The sequence below is a fragment of the Ambystoma mexicanum genome, chromosome 7p (genome assembly GCF_040938575.1).
Source record: "Ambystoma mexicanum isolate Mex_15411 chromosome 7p, UKY_AmexF1_1, whole genome shotgun sequence".
Lineage (NCBI taxonomy): Eukaryota > Metazoa > Chordata > Amphibia > Caudata > Ambystomatidae > Ambystoma > Ambystoma mexicanum.
The window spans coordinates 667,473,676-667,494,977 of record NC_090939.1 but is presented as its reverse complement, the minus strand read 5'-3'; the positions used below and the strand labels follow the sequence as shown (position 1 = coordinate 667,494,977).

The 21,302-nt window shown below is 44.9% G+C and overlaps 1 protein-coding gene across 1 annotated transcript in view; it reads left to right on the top strand.

Moving 5' to 3' along the window:
- COL4A1 (collagen type IV alpha 1 chain) overlaps positions 1-21,302 on the top strand; it is a 470,976-nt gene that overhangs the window by 312,799 nt on the left and 136,875 nt on the right. The window contains exons 20-24 of the mRNA XM_069636741.1: positions 704-739; positions 5,651-5,806; positions 6,909-7,001; positions 18,427-18,516; positions 19,441-19,511. Of these exons, the coding sequence (XP_069492842.1) occupies positions 704-739; positions 5,651-5,806; positions 6,909-7,001; positions 18,427-18,516; positions 19,441-19,511 (446 nt within the window). The remainder of the gene's footprint in view (positions 1-703; positions 740-5,650; positions 5,807-6,908; positions 7,002-18,426; positions 18,517-19,440; positions 19,512-21,302) is intronic.

The following is a 21,302-nucleotide window of genomic DNA, read 5'->3' as shown; positions in this document are numbered from 1 at the left end:
CATACAAAACATGCATGCAACGCGCTTCGCGCCTCCCACAGTGCTTGATCACACAGTGAATGCACCTACAGAGTTACAAAACATTTGAAAAAAGCAAAACAAATACGGGAGTTCATTGAACTCTAAAACAGAGGGGGGTCTGGGAAACTCTCTACCAGCATGAACACAGCCCATTGACTTGTTCTTGGTTGGATGGCCCCTGGGAGAGTCTCAACCAAGTCTTTAGCTCACTGTTCTTTTCACAGAGAAGACATTTCCCCACATATCAGTCTTTGTCCTGCATTCAACTCTAGTCACATGACAGGGACCCTTTAAGCTTCAAGACATGTCACTTCAGAAAGCTTTACTAACATCTCGGCCATCTTTGCCTGTTATTTTAAGTGCAAAGACAATTCCAGCATCATGCACATTTGATATGGCTGCCGAGTTCAATTGCAGTATACAATCAAAAACTGCATGTTGTCAAGATGGAGATTGCACCATGTAATTGGGCATCATTGGTAAATGCTTCTTAAGTGCAGTAAATCCGTGCATTTTCTAAACATACATATTGATAAAGTGACTAGTGCATTATTGTGTATCATCAATTGCCTCTAGATATGCATATATAGTATGATACATCTCTTTTTCTGTATTGGTATAGCCCATCATTATCGTCAAATAATTGCAATGCAAGATGTAAACAAACAACTTTGTTTTCCAGGTGTCACAGGCTTTCCAGGCATTGAAGGTCGCCCAGGTAAAATAAATGAATAAAGAACGTTGTCTTGGTCATTGCATGCTTCCATCTGACAATGGAATGACCCCCTAACAATGGAAGTCTTGGTCATTCATTGCGGAAAGTTGACGTCTGGCAGCATTTGTTTTCCCATTCTAAGAAATCAGTGAACCAGGCAATTGTGCAAAGGTGGCTGTGCAGCAAAACGCTTAGCACGGAGAGAGTACAATTTGCATAGCTTTTCCAAGAGTAAGCATACGTTTGCCCTTAAAAAAGGGTTTAGGGTGATTTGATCCAGTAGATTTGGTCATGGAGAATTCATCTAATTTTGTTTTTGACAGGTTGATTTTGCCATAGGGGGAGACCCCTCGTAGCCACCCCCTTATTCCCCCTACATTAATTATATTCCTAAACCCACCCCCACATATATAGGTGGCAATATTCATCCAATAAAACAGCGACAAATTCTCCTTAGACAAAATATGCTGCGCAGTAATCTACCAAACCCTAAAAAGGACCAACTCACAAACCTGGAAGCCACAACTTATTCACAAAAGGTCTTATGCCAGAATCACAAAAGCATGTCCTCCTGGGCGATTTGTGCATGGTCTGGCATAAGTTATAAACAGCTGTGTAACTTGCTACAGATCTGCAAAAAGTAGGCTTTCTGGCGTGTCCTCAGGGAGAGGAAAGCACTATCCACCAGGTCACAGCTTACACAGATAGTCAAAATGATTTGAAAAAGCATTTCCCACACCTATCTCCACATATAACGTCTACCGAGGGGATCCAGGAGTAAGTGGAGCAATACGTCTACCTGACTTGGTGATTAAATACCTCTCTGCTCGCCTTCAAGGACTTGTGAGGGAGGAAAACAGTGTATTTCTCTCTGGGCTAGTCTCTCAACATGTAACTTGTGGCCTCGCACTGTGCAGGAGCAGAACGAAATTCAATTCATTTTTGCAAAGCATTTGAACAGAAAAGCAAGGGAAAGCAAAATGGCCGATTCTGTTGGTACAAAATGGACGCTCTATGGTTATGCTGACAATTTTGTACTGGCGATGCTGGGCATATGATGCGGTTGGTTTTCGGCCAACATAATATACCGTCTGTGCTATGGTAGGGTATTTTCTAGACTAACTAGTACACCCTTTCCATTTGGCAACAAGTGTGTAGGAAGTGACAAAAAGCCTTTGGAAACCCAGCTGCAGCCAAGAGAAAAGAAGAGATTCAATAGTTAGAACATGTTAATCCTTTTGTAATCCCTATTGTGCACAGTTGCCTAATTTAAAGATTGCGCAGCAGAGTACACACACATAAGCCCACATTTTCAGAAATACGTTTGTTTTTTTTGTGTGCATTACCAGGTGAATGTTAGGTTCAAGCAGTCCTAAAGTATTCATATCTTGGACAGTGTGCTTTCTGAATATTTGACCAATTGTAAGTTACGACCACGCTTAGGAGTAGGAGTGTGCGAAATGATGCCCAGCAAAATGACATTTCTGCTTCAACCGGTGGAGCAGATTTTTCCTTGCCGCTTTTAGGCAAATACTGCTTTTGGTGAAATTTCATGCCAAAAAAACAAAATCACCAGAAAAAGCAACATTTCACCAAAAAAAGCAACATTTTGCTCGCAAAACCATAAGAAATTGGCATTTTTGCTCCGTTTGTGTATTTAGCGAAGTAGCTGAATTTTGTCCCCAGAATTTGCCAAATTCTCCACAGGGGACATTTCGGCTGGTTTGCCCACCCCTACACATGAAGAATCTTGCACATCAAACTGGTGCTCTTTGGGACTCACGTCCATGGTATTCTGAAGGTAAGTGTTTTAGGCACCCTAGTGCCCAAAAGCACACATGGCTTAATCTTACTATACTCCAAATATGTATCCACATCCTTCATGTGTGGAAGCACTTTCCTGATAGTATAATCATTGATTTATAGCATAACGAAATGCCAATAATTCTTTCATTTCAAACCTGGGCAGTGTGTACTGTGGGACGATTAAATAGGACAATCCTCCAATGCGATCCCAAAGTCCTGCCTCCTGCAGAAATCTCTCCAGTCGAGCCACGTTTGACCGTCACAGTCTTATGTGGGCAACATAAACCCTGCTGTTGGCATTTGCCAATCAGTCCCAGAAGGCAAAAGCACAAGTATTTTAGAAGTGGAAAAATTCCTCTGGGTGGTAAAATTCACTCCCATGGATGTAACGGCTGTGCTAACATTGTTGCTGGTCATAAATGTATTGCATCTTACGGTACTCAATTTAAGACTCACAGGACCTCATCGCGAGTTGGGCGGTAGCCCTTAAACGCGGCGGTAACACACCGCCACATTTCCAGGCTACTGCCTAACTCGTGATGAGGCCCTCAGAATCCTCCTTACAAACCTAAATACCGTCCATAAATGGTTGTAAATACCACTGAAAAAAATTGCTTGGCTGGACTGATCCAAAGATGGGCCAACACTAGAATCAGCGTTCGCTGCTTGAAGTGTGGGTTAGAGAGGGTCACCCAGCAAGCAGGTGAGGAAACAGGCACTGCTGGTGCTGCAGGGATCCAACCCAATCAATGCAATATACATCTGTTTTTAGTCCTGGGGAAATTATACCAGCAGCAGGAAATTACCACCGGTGGTATTTTCTGGCAGTGGCAATGCCCTCCTGCCAGATGTTAAATGTCGATGCTCAACGACCGGTGTGTTCGGCAAGCTAGGAATTACCACTGGAAGTGGTTCTACTCTAATGCCACGCTAATCTTCACAAATGTGTTACTTTACTAATAAACCCGAGGCAAGAAACTGAATAGTTAATACCACTTAATACCTTTTGGCTTCAAGAGCTTTGTTGTATGTATGATGCCATTCAATAATATTACTACATGACTCCATGTCACAGTGAAAAAAACCTTTTCCAGTACTGCAGCACGGGTTCAATCCCCGGTCCCGCGCTTAGAGGCTGGAGTCATAAGCATGTTGAAAAAGTTTTTAGAAGTAACAGAATAGCAGGCAGTATTTGCAAAGACATTGGGCCTCATTACGACTCAGGCGGTGAGGGGTTTACGGCGGCGTAAACAGCGCCGACCCTTAACGCCTGATTCCGAGGTCCCTTAGCGCCATGGAGGTTTTAACACCTGCTTTTAGCAGGTGTTAAAATCCATGGCGCTAAGGGACCTTGATGTTAATTACGCCACCGTAATTTACGGTGGCGTAATTAACGCCTTCCCCACTCCCATTATGCCCTATGGGGCAAAAATGGGAATGGGGAAGGGTAAATGGGGATTGGGGACTTACCGCCCCGCCAACCTCGGAATGGGGCGGTAAGTCCGCCAACCACCATGGCGTAAACGTAGTTTACGCCATGGTGGTAAAGGTACGACCCAGGCGGTAACTTACCGCCTGGGTCGTAATGAGGCCCATTGCCTGTTTTACCACCCTCACCATTAGAGGAAAAGGATTCTGTACTTCTGGTGCAAGGGAATGCCACTGGTGGTAAACCACACCCCTCTATTACAAGGTGGTACTTCAGCTAGAAAATCTGTCAACTGCAAAAGGCCTCCAGAAGAGTGGACCGTTTTCTAGACAGGAGGGGAGTGCAAGCACTCTCCTTCAATAGAGGGAGCAACACGTTGGGAATGAGCCATTGGAGGATGTGTAAAATGTGGGCACCTCTGATGATATCTGATGCCCACTGCCTACCTTCTCACCACCTTTCCCGTGCAATGCATGCAATGGAGAAGGATCTGTGATGGCACTGAGGTCACGTGGAGCCCTGCAAAAGAAGAGCTAACAAATACACAGCAAAGGACTCGATTTCTACCACACACACTCAACGCAATCAGCTTGACATGCTATTTAATTAAAATGAACACACCTGCACAATGGCCTGTGTTGCAATTCTAGCATTTAACGTCCCAGTGCAGGGGCTGAGCTACGGGACCAGCAATTTGAAAGGGTGGCTAGAAAAAGCACGCTTATCCCAGCATCAAAATGTGGTTCATGTTTGTTTGTTTTTAAATTTGCTCCAGTTCCAGTGTTTAATCTGCGGGGGTGCTTGCCAGGGCTCAGCCCCAGCACTTGTTTTTGAGCACTGGCACTTGTCGCAGACGCATTTTGATTATGATGTGGTGTTTTGGCAACTTTATTGTTTCAACCGTGAGTTGTCGTAGTCAAACATCAAGCAACTACAGTGTGCAATAGCTAGGGTCTCTGCATCCTGGGCCAGCTCATTGTTATTCATGAGCCGGAGGATTCAGGTGGGTCGGGCAATTCTAGTTAATCGTTTCCAGCAAGAACAATGAGTTGGAAGGTGGCAGTCAATCCTCTGTGCTTTTGCACAGGACAGTGGCCATGCCAGCAGCACCAGCACAGGGCAAAGGACAGGGGAAAGGGTCAATGCCCAAGAGCAGTGCCTGTCATGAGTGTGAACGTATACAGAAGGATCTAGCTGCAGGGAGGTTCATTAGTTCAGTTATAAATTTTCCTGAATTTGCTCATCAATTTTCTATAGGAGGAAAGCAGATTTGCTCTTTTTCTGTAGATAGATGGTCAACATATTCTACTTGCCACTCATAGAATCAGAACCACATGTTAACTATAATGTGTTTTAAAAAGCACTTAAATATTTCCCTTAGTTCAAAACACAACTAGCATGTTGAGTTATTTTGTGTTAGGTTGATTGATATCTGTAAAACGCACTTATGCATTGGGTAGTGTATCCATCAACCTCGATTAGCCCGGTGAGAGTTACAGCTTTAACCCCAAATATCTGGACATTGTAAGGAGCATCCCATGGATGGTGGCAGCAGTGGACTGGGAACTGCCCGCCCCAATGCGCAACAGGCGTGCCCGAACATATTTTGCCCCTGGCACTTACTGTTTTGCAAGTTAAGCACTGTCCAGCTCAATGTGATCTAATTAATTGCATTTCAGGCATAACCACTCAGGGGCCTATCGGTGCACCAGGAATTCCAGGAGATCGAGGAGAAAAGGGTGCAAAGGGACACCCAGGATTAATGCTTCAAGGACCAGCAGGGCGAGAAGGTGAACCAGGACCCCCTGGTCTGCCCGGACCCCCAGGAACTGTCGGTATGAATCTAATTTATTGTATGCTTTGAACATTCCTTGACACTATAAAATACCAAAGTAACATACCTGTCTGTGTATAGTCGGGCATCGTTATGAGTGGCCTGTAATGGCAGTGGGAAATAGCCTGACTGATTTTCAGGCCATTGCCGTACATCCCTGCATTAGGTGCATGCAGATCAGGGAGTCACAGCATTGGTGCCTGAAGTCCCAGATATCGCGGTCGATCGCTCCATGCATGCTGTGCAATCCGTATATTGTGCTGTGGTGATTGTTACTAATGCTCACTTGATGACTTGTTACATTCTCGCTACCAATGTTTTGTTTTATGACCGGTTGCTCGTGAGCTAGATCTGCACTATAAAAATAAATAGTGATAGTAATAAGAATAAGAATACACATTATTATTATTATTATTATTATCTTGGCAAATATCATTCCTGAATGATGCACGTGCCACATGCGCAGAAGAGATCTGCAATGGTGGCAGTCATTCCAAGCCCTCGCTCTAAGGCAGATCATTCAAAGGATTGCGCCGGGGAAGGGGCCGAGTCACCATGTCCATTGGAGCTACACACACATATGGTATAACCACCAGGGTCTGTGGTGTCAGTGCATACCACAAAGCCTGGAATGCCTCTTGTGGTCACTGTCTGGCCAAACTATCTTGCTGGGATATCTACCACAATTGCCTGGCCCAGAATGAGGTGGCATTGCTGCTGCTCGTTCTCTTGCAATACGTTTGTGGGGTAGTTTCTCATCTCACTGCTAGATGATGGGATTAATCCAAAACAGGCACCAGTCTGAAAAAAGAGTGCAACAAGTAAGTGATATGTCTTGCAAGTAATGTGTTTTTGATAACTATAGAATGGAGTAAATGCCTATCGGTCCTCTGAGATTTAGTGCAGCACAGTTAGATGTGTATTCTGTTCAGATGCACAACGAGAGCACAATGATCAGCGTTAGCTTTGTGGACTATGTCCTGCCAACCTGGGCATCACCATAAGAATTCCTGTGGGTCCTGCTATGCACTGCACGCACTTCCTGCATGCCACAGAATCCTAGATGTGTGACATCATTGTTTTATTCTTATTCCACACTCTAGAGGGATTGGACTGCAGACCCGGAGAACCTGGCGACCGCGGCCTCCCGGGACATCAGGGAACCCAAGGGTTTCAAGGAGAAAGCGGACAGAAAGGTAATGTATGCTCTTTCAAAGAACCATGCCACCCTAGGAGTCGAGTGATGGTAGGCTTCTAAAAAGTGTAAAAACCCAGAACTAGAACAACAGCGGTGACTTGAAATGTGCAGAACCAACCTAATGAACCAACTTGACAATATAGTTGAGAAAAATGAGTATGAGTCTTGCTTTACTTTCTGCATTCCTGAATGGAAGACTACACTTACCAGCATGCCGCGTAAAGTAAGAGTAAAGAAAAATGGTCATCTCACCTGAGCAGTGAAACCTGAAAGATAAAAACACATTTTTACTTACGAGTTCCTGTGTTGCATCTCTTGTCTTGCACAGTCACCAACACAAGTACTTTACCTGCATCAGATACATTCTCGGGATACATCAAATGCAGTCTTGTGAGGATAGCTCAGGGGCAACACTCTCTCCTTGGAAGCAAGACGGTGCAGAGCAACACAGGTTCAATGCCTGGGTCTGCATTAAGAAAACTCTATGTATTAAGCATGTTATAAATAATGAATTAAAAAAAAATAATTCTGGTCAGAAGTATTTGGGCACAAGGGCCCACTCTTCATAGGGACTGAAGCTAGGGCATATTACTTGTGACTTGGTTTCATCTTACTGCATCACTTACCTTTTTTCATCAATTTAAGTCATTGAATGCACTTTAAGAACCTATGGTGACTGTACATATGTTTATTACTGAGTTTTGTGCGATAATATCACCTGCCTGCTTCATTTATTTGTGTGTGTTTAAGGCCTATAATAAATTTGCCATTAAGTAATGATGCGGTAGATGCTGGGGCAGGTACCAGCAGGAGGTAGCAATGGGCTTGTGAATACTGCCCCTACTGAAAATGCAGAGGAAGAAGCGTCTTTTCCTGTCTCTATGCCAACCTCAGAAGCGGAGGCCTTGTTTGAGCTTAAGAAAGAAATACTCAGACTTGAAGAAAAGGAATTAGAGTTTAACATGGCTAAGCTTGAATTTGACAGGATAGAGAGACAGAAATATAGGATCACTAGTTGGAGTTGGCCAGACTACAAGGGTCTCGGGTCTCCTCCAGAGGTTCTGAGAGTGGTTCTGGATCCTCTTCTCATACAAGATTTCCTAAGGACCTGCTCAGTATGCATGATGAGAAAAATTATATAATTGGTTAACATCTTTTGAGTATGCTTGTGTGGAACAAGAAGTATTTGGGCCGGATAAGATTGTTGGTTTGTTCAGCAGACTACCCCATTCTGGCTGCGGTGCCATATGTTTAAGGCTGACAGAAAAGAATTTGGCAAATTGAAGCAGGCTCACCTCTTAAAATTTGGGAAGACTCCTGAGGTTTAGAGAGTACAAAAAGAAAAATAGTAATATGTGGTTGTCTTTTGTGACTGATTCCTTGAAGAATGTGAGTGGCTGGGTAGAAGGCCATAATGTAACCACATTTGAAGGCATGACCAACTTGATCAATGCTGGAACATATTTTTGCTTCTTGTTCCCCTGAGATTAAGCAGCATTTGGCAGATTCTGAGGAATTAGACCCTAAGAAGCAGGCCATTGCTGCTGATCTTTGGCTTTACCATAGAGTGTCCCATAAGGACACGCGTGCTTCTAGTGCCCATGAGGAGGGAAAAAGCAAAAAGAGAAAGAGGGTGGGTCTACTGATAAATCTCCTTCCCAAAAGGCAGACATAACGTTTCATAAGAGGAATACGCCATATGAACATGGAAAGGGTAATGGGACTAACTATCCCAGGAATGAGAGTAGACACTCTAAGCTTCCCTACAATGGTCCATTGGATCTTGTGTAGCCTGTGGCGCAAGTGACCACGTGAAGGGGGACCCCCGATGTAAGGGTAAGGCTTTGGGGTCCACTCTGTGAATCTGGAACTTTCTAATAAGGAGGAAGAAATAGTGACACGGGCATCCTTCTCCTCAGATTCCTTACCATGTGGGATAGGATGAGGTTCTTTTAGTTTCCCTGGGATCCTGGGAACCCAGAGTTGTGAGGCGTTTGCCTCCATATCGATTAACACTAAGCATTATTTTAAGGATAGTGTGCTGGTGGATGGTGTAATCACCTCTGCCATCAAGGACACTGGGGCCAGTCCAACTCAAGTGGATTCTACTCTGGTAAATTCAGAAGCTCTGGCCAGGGCTCCTCTGATACCCTCTAGGTTGACTGATGGTCCCCCTCTCAAGTTTCCAGTTATGCATGTCACTTTAGCTGTGAAGGGTGGGGTGGTAAGTATACCTGTTAGTGTATGGAGGCAGGTCCATTGTAAAGCTTTGTTAGGGAATGACCTCAGAGACGTGGGTCTTATGGAAGATACTGCATAGCGTCCACACACTAGGTCTCAGACCAAGGTTGCCTTAGCCAAGTCTAAGGCCCAGCCAAAGTCAAAGCAGAGACCTATGGCTAAAGAAGAAATTTGGCAGGGACGACTCCAGTGGCACAAGCCGTGGGTCCCCAAAGTTCCGAGCATCAATTCAGAATGGCAACGGCTGCAGCACAGTAGCCCAAACTCTGAGCTGGTCAGCTCCATATTTGCTCAGGGACCCTTCCAAAGACTTTCATTTGCAGGACACTGTGCAGATTTAGTGAATGGATGGTCCCTCCACTCAAAGGGTCGAAGATCCCTCAAAGGACCTCTGGAGATCACCTACAGGACAGAGCTCTTCCAGGCAGCGGCAGAAGTTGGTTTCCAGGCCTTCTTTCAACAAGTCCACAGTGTCCTTCCATGTATTGCAGCTGGACAGGATACTTGACTCCTTCAGGTTTCTTCCAGGATCTCTCTGGAATAGGTGCAGGGGTCCTCTTCTTATCAAAAAGGCATGGAAGAGCCGAAACTCCCCCTAGCCAATCTAAGATCTGGCCCACACACACACCCCAGCAGTGGTCCAATCAGGACCACTGGTGGCACAGCTCATGCATACAATTCAGACACACTGAAACCAGTTTGTGGATTGGGACCAGACAGTCCCAACCCACTTCCTGGCAGCGAACACGCATGGCAGTAGCCTGTGAAAAGTCTCAGTTTTCCCTGGCACTGGAAGTCCACAAAAGAAGTTTCCTGTCTTCACAGGTCAGGAAGAAGGGTTAGTGACAAGATGGCCAAGGGACAAACGAAAAAACCTTGTGGCATGGCCATGTTTGGGCACTAGCCACAGTATGTAGCCAAATGCAGTAAATGCAGTAAGGCTAAGCCAAATTACACAAATAGAAAAAGTAACATGTTAGTTTCCCCATGACAAATGGGCAAAAGCCAGTGTATTGAAGCTAAGGCTTCACTGCACTGTAAAAAGTTCAGGTCAGATTTAAAAATGAAAAGCAAAAGTTTGGAGGTCCATAAAAATTGATGGAAAGCTGTATGAAGAGAAGTCTTTCCTAACACTCGGTATGAACAGAATCCTTCACTTGTGCATTTTTTCCCAGGCCAAGTAATTCTGAATATGAATCCTATAAGGCCTTGAACTTTACAGGACAAGTCATCAGGTCCTTACCATATTGTTGAAAGACTAGGAACATTATTTAGTGGACCTTGGAAGATCTGGACAGGTTCACAAAGGGTTTCGTGTGAATAGGTTGAAGGCATTTAACCCTAGGGTTGAAATGGTCCACCTGCTTCTGGCTTCAGATAAGTAAGAGGAGGAATCTGAACCTCTCCCTGTCCTGTTCCAGGGTAGCCCTTCAGATGGCTCCATTGAGGGCGCTAAATTGCTCCCTCGACTGACTCCACAGCAGCAAGGTAGGGTGGAGACTTTGCTTAGCCAGTTTTCCCACTTGTTTTCACCCAGTCCAGGCTTGACACCTTGGTGCAAGCATAACATTGACACTGGAGACAGTGTGCCTACCAAAAATAGGAGCTATAGGATGTCAGACAAAGTGAGATCCCACATAAAGTATGAGGTCAATAAAATGTTGGATCTAGGGGGGGTATAGCCCACCAGAAGGACTTGGTCCCATACTGTGGTTCTGGCACCAAATGCAGGTACCTCTGATTTGAGATTCTGTGTAGACTACAGAGTTCTTAATGCCGTCACCAAGACAGGTGCACATCCGCTCCACTAACTGATGGGTCAAACTAACCCTCATGTTATTTTGTGCCTGTCCATACCCAATGAACCATCATCTGGCCCGGGTGAGCTGTTATGCAGTCTGCTCTCATGGGTAGTGTTTGACATTGGGCCTGTGCTGTAGTGCACTGTAGGTGAAGCACAAGGGAATGAGAGAGGCATGTGCCCTCTGATCAACCTCTGGAAATAGAAGGGATAGCTTTTGGGCACAGTCTGTGTCCAAGTGGGAAGGTTAGGAAATTGGCCAGTATAAGACAGAACAGAGCTCCAGCAAAGTTTGTCTTGCCAGAGCACTGTAAGAGCTCTGTTGCCAGAGGTCTGCTGCACCCCGGGTCCATGGTTAGCCCAAAATACTCTCATATATGTCCTCAAGTCGATCTCCTGAAGACTCAGCGTGTCAGACAGAATGCAGAAATAGTGAAGGCCTCATATTCTATTTAGCAACTATCCAAATTAGTATACATGTCTTGCAATTTGCCGAAATTCTTTTGCTAGGGTGAGTATTATGATTAATGAAAAGAGCAGAGTCCAGCATCCAGTTCTCGCCCAAATGAGTTTCTTGCTGAATTACTATCAAACATGTTTCAAATTTGAAATTGTGGGCATTCGTATGTTCCGATAATGCTCTTTGCTTTTATGCAAATGACTAAGCTTAGGTTTAATGAAGAGATACTGTGGTGCGTGACCTAGCCTGGGGTCACGCCCCTCAGACCTTGCACCTCCTCCCCATTGCCCCACCTCCCCAAGGAAGAGAGGGTTTCCCCCAGTAAATATTTTCCATTTCCAGCGCTGCTGCCGAGTCCACAAAAGGGAAGACAGAGCCACTCACTGTCGGCTGTTTTTAGCATCAGTGACCATTTTCAGCCTCGGCACCTCTTTTTTAGGTGTGTGGTTGCAATTTTGGGCTGCAAGAGACAAGGTGGCAGATCAGCGTGATAGTGATGCACTAGCAAAGATGCTCTTGAGCGACCAATCTGTCATCTTGAGAGACCTAAGAAAACGACACTGAATGAAAATCCGTCCGAGACTAAGTTAGGTATAACTCACACCACGTCTGTGGACATATGCCACAGGCACAGCTCCCCATCCATGCACTCTAGAATGCAGCTATGGCTATGCAAATACAGTCCAGCAGCTCGCATAACCAACCACACTGAAACCCCTGACGTACCTCAACACCTCTGCCATTAGTATACAGCGACAACCTATGTTAAAAATGCACTCTAGTTCAGCGCACATCAAATCTCCTGCACTAGCACTCATAATCATAATCATAATCCACCAACAGCACCCACCCACGTGCCTGACCTCGGGCCTGCGTACTGGGGCCCAGCCAACCCTCCTACGTCCTAACCTGGACAAATGCACACACACATCTTAAACCTGACTCTTATAATCACTCATACATGGACTTCGGTCCCCGAGGGCATTCCAACCACAAAGCACATTGAGGACATACAAATGGAGAAAGGGCACTATATAGATGATGATTACAATTACAATGATGATGATGATGGATGCAACATGTGAGTGATTTGATTAGTGCTGTTTGTGTGCGTCTGTGTGCATGTCTGCCTGTAAGTAATTATATCCAATCCAGTGGGCCGGATCGGGTGGTAACAGCCCATGGACCAAGTCACAGGCTGAGTGCAGCGAGGGCCTTAATGATGGGCCTTGGTGCTGTTACCACCCGATCTGACAGGCTGGATTAGGTATCATTGCTATTAGCACCCAGGTTTGTAATCAGCAAACCCGGGGTGCTGACAGCAATTTATTTTGTAGACGTCCCATTCATTCAAACAAAATACTTAACTAAGATGGCCACCACTGGAGCTAGAAGACGGAGCTCTAAGTGGAGACCCTCTTCCATTTCCTTGGCTATCCGGTAGGCTGGAGTGGCGGCGGCAGTTGAGAAGCTGCCAAAATAATAAGGTGAGTGGGGCAGGGATGTGGGCTGGGGAGGGAATGGTGTCCGAGGGAGGGACAGGTTGGGGGAAGATGGTAGGGCTGGGGAGCAGCCATCAGGTTGCTGGAACGCATGCTTGTATCGTTAGATTCAGCCCACGATCCAAGTAGCCAAACTGTCTGGCTCCCCCAGCCCGGCTGCTAATATTAGGATGAACACACTTCTATCAGAAATTAGCCTCAATTCCAAGCCTGCAGTGGCAGAAATAAATAATAAAAACTGTTAGGGAATACACTGTTCTTATTGTGCAGCTTCCAACGGTGTGCAGTCAAAAAGTAGAAAGGATTATGTAGAAAGACATAATGTCGAAAAAAAAGGATAAAACACAAAAAATAAATAAAAAAAATAAAAAAGGGGTTTTTAGAGGAAGAACACCCCCTCCATTTCGAACAAAAATCAATTAAAAAAAAAATGTAATTGTTTTTTTCTTGACATTATGACTTTCGACATAATGTCGTTCGATTTTATGACTATAAACCGCTTCCAGCCATTACCCTCGACAGGTCCAGAGAATACCAGCATGCTTTCATTTATTTATGATTTGATAACAACGTACATGCATAAGAGTTCTTTCCGAGAGCCAACGATGAACCAAATTGGGGTTCAAGAATGCAAGGTGGAGAGTACCTGGTGGTAGAAGGCAAATAATAGAAACAGGTGATGTTGTCTGCAGAATAAATGCCCACTCATGGCCCCATAGTATAAGGGTAACTGATCCATTGCAGACTTTTTAGTCACCTACACTTTCATAACATAAAAGGCGTATTTATAAAGTGCATGTTCACCCCCTAAGGGGCATCTTGGCCCTAATAACAGATGTTCATTGTTACCCAACTTAATGGTACTCATTTTATTGACTTGGGAAGGATGACGGGGTGAGTGGATCGGCTGGGATTTGAACCTGTGACTATGAGGTCAAGCACAGGCCCCTGTAGTGGATGCATTAGTCCAATGAGCCACAGACCCAGCACTTACTGTGCTGGGATGCAGTGCCACATGTTTATATTACAACATTTGGAACTGCAAGTCCCAGCATACCAAGTGCTTTGGTACTAAAAGCCAGGACAGGGAAAAGGAACGCTAATGACATGGGGTCTGTTGGTGGCAGTGCATATAAGGTGCGCGCTGGGCGCAGTCTGTTACAAAGGCCTGCAGAGGTTTGGCTAGTGAATAGTGATGCAAAATGAAGCCCAATCCAGTATCTCCAACTCCCATCTCCTCTCGCTTTCAGAGAGGGTGGCTCGGCTGGGGTTGGCACTGGGAAAGACCATGTGGTATACAGATTTCTCGCACGTCCATCAGTAGATGGATTTTGTAGTAAGAATCTAGAAAAAAAGACACCAAAAGCAAATGTCACCATTGGCTCTCTGGTGTTTTACTGCAAACAGCCACTGACTGAAGTCTCCTAAAAGTATGTGGTTTGGGGGGATTGGCGGGATCTCCTAGGTTGTGGAACGTGTGTCTATATACGTCCCACATGCAGAGTTGGATCTGGCGTACTCCCTGCTTGCACTGTGACTGAAGGGCTTGTTCTTGCTAAAGAACAAATAAAGGGTTTCTTAAAAATGTTCTCACTCTTCAATATATCATTGCATGAAAGGAAACTTTATGAAATAATCCCCTGGGCACAATGTCGTATGAATTAGGTCGGGTACTTTTCTTTCATGCACGGGCCATAGGCGTAGACAGGGTAGGGCCTGAGCGGGCAAGGGCCACCCAAAATCTGTAATTGCCCACTCAGCAGTGCTGTGTGGGCATTTACAGAAGTTAATGTCACTGCGGTGGGCACAACTACATTAGCTTCAAGACCCACTTGTGAGACAGTCCTGGCCACGCCTCTGGCACGGGCACAGCTCAAACTGCAGCTGACTGAATGAAACCCATGCAGCGAATCTTGTGGATCTCTATCTGCAGCATTCTACTTGCCACCTTAAAGCAAACAAGTTGACACTGAAATTAAATATTCCCCTTCAGATATTCAAGTCGGCCTTGGCTACGTGCTGCTGCGAATGTTAGGATTTCAGGGATGTTGCTAGGTCTGGAAAAGATCCGGGGCTACGCTAATTTTGGGACTGTCAGGACTGGGGGCTAGCTAGCCATTTTGGTTGTAACCCATCCTCTTCTATCCAGGGCGACAACCAAAAGACCCAGGGCTAGCGCCCTCTCAGCCGACCCTACAACACCTCTGGATTTAATGATCGTCATGTGTAACGAGGGATTGAAGGGGGCACAGGTGTAAATAACGAGGCCTGGTTGGCTTGTAGTGTTGCTAGAGCCTTGAGAGCATTGGTGGAGTAGCCAATAGGGAACTCTGGAGATTTCCCGGAAGGCCTCTGCACCCTAGGCCTCTTTTGTATGGCAACCTATTTTATTTCCCCATTTTCTCATAGGAAAAGGGTTGGGCTTGCTGAAAATGTGTAATATGGGGCCATTTGAAAATGATTTCCAGGGCCTCTTTTGGTTCCCCGTCCATCCCTACTTGAGAAGGGCAGGCTTCATGGTCCAGGCAATCTTTAATGCATGTGTCTATTATTGGAAAGTGGCTGCAACGTCCTTCACGAGAGCAGGCCTCTGTCAAGGCTGTCCTTCTTGTGACATTATTGGGAGCCTCCTGCTGGGTTTTTTCTCCTGTGCTCTTCAGTTGTGCTGTTGTGCAGTAGCACTTTCTGGGCTTGTCTATGTGCAGAAGGGAATTACCATAACAAATAATCTTGCACCCAAATATCTGGACAGAATTCGGCAAAGTACTACTTTATTATATGTTCAATAAAGTAGGGAAATGAACTAATTGTAATGCACGCTCTCTCTGTTACATTTCAGGTACACAAAGGCTTTAAAACTTGATGTATGTCAGCTATGATGTCATCCTACGTGGCAAATAATAAAACCTATCGGATGGGGGATTGGTTAGGGGAACATATCTACTTACAGCGTCTATAAGTGTTAGTAACCTTATTGGCTGTCCCTTCTCTGGCAGGCAAACCTTGGACTTCCCTCTAATTACATATAATACAGATTACAGCAGCATAACAGCAGTGGATTGGCTTCTGCAACTATGTATGCTCACCATTGCATAGGCCCATTGATTGGTTGGCATTCTCTGCCAACCTTGGACACTCGGCTCACTAGCAGCATGTAAGCAAAACAACACTCAGGTGCAGAGAACAACGCCAGACTACTGCCCACTTGCCCAAATAGTCTACCATATCTCATCAGCCAAGTCTTCAGCCAAGGCTTCTTCTTTGTACTTGACCTTGCTGAATGTTTTCATCTCTGGAACTTTATGGGAGTTAAGGTCCATCGTTATCTTCACCTGAAGCTCATGAATAGGCCTTATTTTCTGATCTTACACCACGTGTCAAGAGACCAGCATTTTGTCCATTTTGCTTTTTATTTAGTGCAATTTGTTTCAATTATGTTGAGTGTCATTGTCCTCTTTGGCCTCTAGAAACGTGGTTCTTCCGTCTCATATATGCTTTTCTGCATCTTCAGTTGTCAATACTTGACATTTGCAAATGGTCACTTATTTACGTAATCTAAGAGAAATATGTCCTGCGTACATTGCTCGTACTCGTTAACTCCCCTTGTACCCTTCAGCAGCTTCTCACTGTGGCATCCTTGATCTCTTACCAACAGCTATTCTATGTTCATGCACAATTTTGTATTTCCAGCTTCTGTCAGTTCTGCAGCCCTGGTCTTTCTCCTTTAAGCTCTTCGCTCACTAACATTGAGAGCCTGCGTCCATCTTTCCAACATGGCCGCTATATCCATGTTCTATGTTATACTGCAGCAAACTTCTATATGACTCACCTACCCTGCTTTTCTGCGTAAATAGCACTACTCTACTCATCTGGTTACTTATCTTCCTTGTATATATAATTTATTTTCACTTGTACGTATGTTACTTTGCTTCTTCAGTTATATCTTCATTCTTTAAGTATTCTCATATCGTTTCGGTGCATGATTGTATCTTCTCCTTATGACATCACTTTGCACCTGTCATATATTCTTTACAACTCTTCGATATTTAGTGGTGTCTGCAAATCTCCTGCTACTGCCTCAGTGCGAGGGCACATTTGGTACGGTTGTCTGAGTGCATAACGTCTCTCATACAATCAATGCAGTATTGGAATTATACCAGGTGTCGTGCACAGTGTCTTCTTGTTATTCATCGATTAGGTCGGTGGTGACGGGGTGGGGTCTATCAGTGACGTGCAGATCTGCTCCTCTACACTGTTATTGCCAATTGAACACACAGTGCTTAGAGAAGCAATTGAGACTGATGCTACGCTTCTGTGGGGATGAATTATTCTGGAACCGTACCCCAATGGCAGGTGGAAGGCAATAGAACCATTTGGAAAAGGCTGGCTGGGATTTGTTTTTGCCACCAAGAGGCAGGTGTTGGACAAAGTACTTTCTGTTGTGCCATAGCAACTGAAACATTTCCTTGGCTGTTTCACCCAAAATGTAAACTAGATAGTTCTCAAGTTGTTCTGTTCAGCTAGATCTCCCACTAGCGTCATTTGTGAATTGGGAACGTTTTGAGAAACTATATTCGGTTAGTATCATTTTGCAGCACCTAATTTAAAATGACATCTGTAAAATTGCTGCTCTGTCGGGAGAGTTAGGAAAGGATTCGAAAATGACTTGCACATTTTACACATGCATTCTAACTTGTCATGAATGTTACATGAACGGGGTGGATTATTCAGATATGCACAGGTTGGGGAGAGGCACTCTGCAGACGAAAGTGTGTGTGTGAGTAGGGGCTTCTAGGTTGTCAATGGCAGGCACAATGATGTGCATGACATGGTTTTCACAGGGCAATCCTGGCATATATGGGCACTGGTGGCATGACGACATTTTCACGTGGCAGTTTTGGCATATGGCACAGCCAGCATGACAGTGTGTTCTTACGGCAGCATGCTGGCATATGTTAGGTACAGTCAGCATCAATACATTTTTGCACCAGCAGTACTGTCATATAGAAAGTGAGCAAAAAGATCTGGAACATGGGCACAATAGTGGCCGTGCTCTTATATACTGTGGGCACAGGCATCGGGAAAATGATGTGCAATGCTCCTGTGTGCTGTTGGAGGCCTGGTATCTTCTGGCTATCTGCATGCTACCCTACAGAACTGATTGGAAATTGTATGACTCGACTTTAACCAATGTTCCCCAAAAAGTGTGCTGTAAAATATACCATTTGAACACAACTTCTTGGTGGGTTCCGTCCACCTTCCTCCCCTCCACCCATACCCTCCCTTGCATGCTTCAGCGCCCGCACTATACAAAGTCCCCCATTCTTCTTTACGCTCCTGCAGTCGTAAAGTTCATCAGCCGCCACTGATTACGTGATGTTACTCTAATTATTGCTCATGAGTGTTATTTTGTGTGCAGGTGACAAAGGAGCTGGCTGCGCCAGATGTGATTCCATCGGAGGCGGGCTACCTGGACTGCCGGGCCCACAAGGCCCTCCGGGAGACAATGGTAACCCGCAGACTGCATAAATGCGCCATTTTGTACAAGTTCCGATCAATAATTTAAAAAAGAAAATCCAGATGAGAAGAGCATGGTATTTTATGACATATAGTGGCGCTCCTCTTTAATCCAGACTGCATTATGCGATGCATATCTTGTGTCTGTGCATCAGAATTAGGCAGCCATCTTGTGTCTGTGCATTAGAATTAGGCAGCCATCTTAGTTGTTTTGTTTTATGGATGTTGCCCTCAATCTATATTGAAAACAGGGCTGGCCATATAATGAAGCGAAGTTCTTTCTGACAACTGACAGTTATTCTTTGCCTGCTGGTGATGCATGAAAGCATGCCCGGCCCCTGTGGTATTTTGATGACCAGTGGAATGGCTACTGGTGTTATTTACCGATGGTGGCGAGGTCATACCACCAGTGGCAATACACAGTTGCAATACTGCCAGGTGTAACACCTGTCAGAGTGGCCGTTTTCCACTGTCAGTATTTCTCTGCTGATGGGGCCACAGGATAGATGTATGACTACCTCAAAGCCCAGATCTTATCCATCTCATTCCACCACTACCGCTGACTGCTGGGCCATTCCAACACCACTGCGCTCATCTGCCATTGCAAGCCACACATCCAACCTCTCGAAGGCCACAGCCAAGCTGACAACTACAAAAGAAAGAATAATTCATAGGAAAAGGTCGAACATAAAATACTTCGAATTGCATGTTATCCATACCCATCTCTAAACACACTCAATAGAGAGTACCTACTTTCACCAACAGATGGCAGCAGAGTTCAAAGTATAGATGCAGCACGGTTGAAAGGATAATCGTGATTGAGGCAGCTAGTGCATTAAGGTTTAGATTCTCAGTGTTTTAATTTACTGTTTTATTTTCCATCTTAAATGCAACTTGAGTCCTTTATTCTGTCCAGGCTTCCCAGGTTCACCCGGTGTGAAAGGAGATCAAGGGTTACCTGGATTCAATGGCCTTCAGGGCTCGCCTGTAAGTAAATGCCTTTCATATACTAGAGTGAGGTTTGGCATAACTTTAGAGCCATCTGTTTATGTGACGTGAAACCTATCTGTTTTGGTGTGCTTTGGAGACTCTGGTTTTCATTTGTTTCATTTCTCCTAGGGCAGGTCTCCCTTCAACCCAAAAAATTCCCTTTTTCAAATCTGTGCAGCAGTATTGCATATTAAATACATTTATGATCAGGGCATGTTACTGCCAAGCATGTTTCTGGCGTGCCAACATGCCTGATCTCTCGAGAAGAACCACAGAGCGTGTCAACGATTGCTGACAGGTGGGAGTACCGATGCAAGATACCGAAACTAGATTAATGGTATTATTTGAAGATGTAGTGCTTAAACTAATGTTAATGTTCACATGTACAGCCACTCATTTCGAAATGCAGAGGCTAAAATGAAACTCTGCCGTCATGCAACTGCCTTTGATAATGACCTCACACATGGACGCTGCAGGGGTCTAGTTACAGCTCTTTAGAGAGACATTAGTCGTTAGAAAACACAAAGGCTAGAAGATATTGGGCTTGATTTGCAAACGGGGTTTTCAATGGGACTTTCCCATTGAAAAGCGCTTTTCCAAATCAGGCCCATGTTCTCTGAAGTCCGGTCGTTCAAAAGTAGCGCGTTTCTATAGTTTACAATGTTAAAGCTGTAGGTTTGAAAATGTTGGTTTTGTATTTTAAGTGTTTTTGCTGCAATTATTTCCTTACTGCTTATTTTCTGCTATGTTTTCTCTCTTACTTTATTTCCTAAAATCGCTTTGAGTGCATGCAAATGTCGGGGGCTACTCTGTTACCTTGAGGTACAGCACTGATAATCTCCCCATCTATTCTCAGGGGCCAGACAACGTTGCTTCGTTTTTCTCTTGAATGCCGCATCATCCCCAAACCCTTTCCTCTCCCACTTGACTGTTTCGCGCTTCTTTCATTTTTATTTTCCAATTGTATTGGATCAAAAGTTCTGTTTTTTCAAACTTTTCATTTAGTACATTCTACTGAGATGATATTACTCAGGGCAGCGGGCCGACCCTGTCAGGAACGGCGCGCGCCCATTAGCACCCATACAGTTACCTACGCAGGTGCTAATGATGTCTTTAAAAAAGAAACGTTAATTTGCAGCGCGGCCCGAAGCTGTACAATGCTGTTGTCCCCGACGTCCGCTTGTTGATGACTATCAACATTGAAAACGGACTTCGTGGACGACAGCAAAGCATGACGGCGTGCCACGCACAAACTAAGTTTCGTTTTTAAAAAAAGCACACTCTTATCAGCCACGTAGGAAACTACGCGGTTGCTAAGAGGAGAGGGGTCCTGGGAAGGGGGAACGGGAAGGGGGTGCTGGCTACCCAGGCTGCTCTTATCACGGGCTTGTACAACACACTACAGCCCGCATTCCGAGCATCCTGATTGGCCAGAGCCCCCTAACAGGGTGCTGTTTCTGAACTTGGGACTCACATTGATTTGCACCATCGATGTGATTTATCCCTACCTCTCATACCTTGGCAACACCTGAAAAGGCGTCTAAGAGCTAATCAAACCTAAATGCCAGCTGGTCCTCTAGGTTTCCAGATGCTTACTTGGAACTCAATCCTTGGTGGTGTAACCAAAAAAATGGCCGCCGTCTCGTCTGGTTTAACTAATGGGAAACACAATGAATGTCAACTATACATGTTGAGAGGGTTGGTAGTAAGTTATCCTATCGTTGAGGTGCTGGGGTGCATTTCCAAACACTCTTGTGAGCCCAGGATAACTGCTTGAAAGAAATTGTC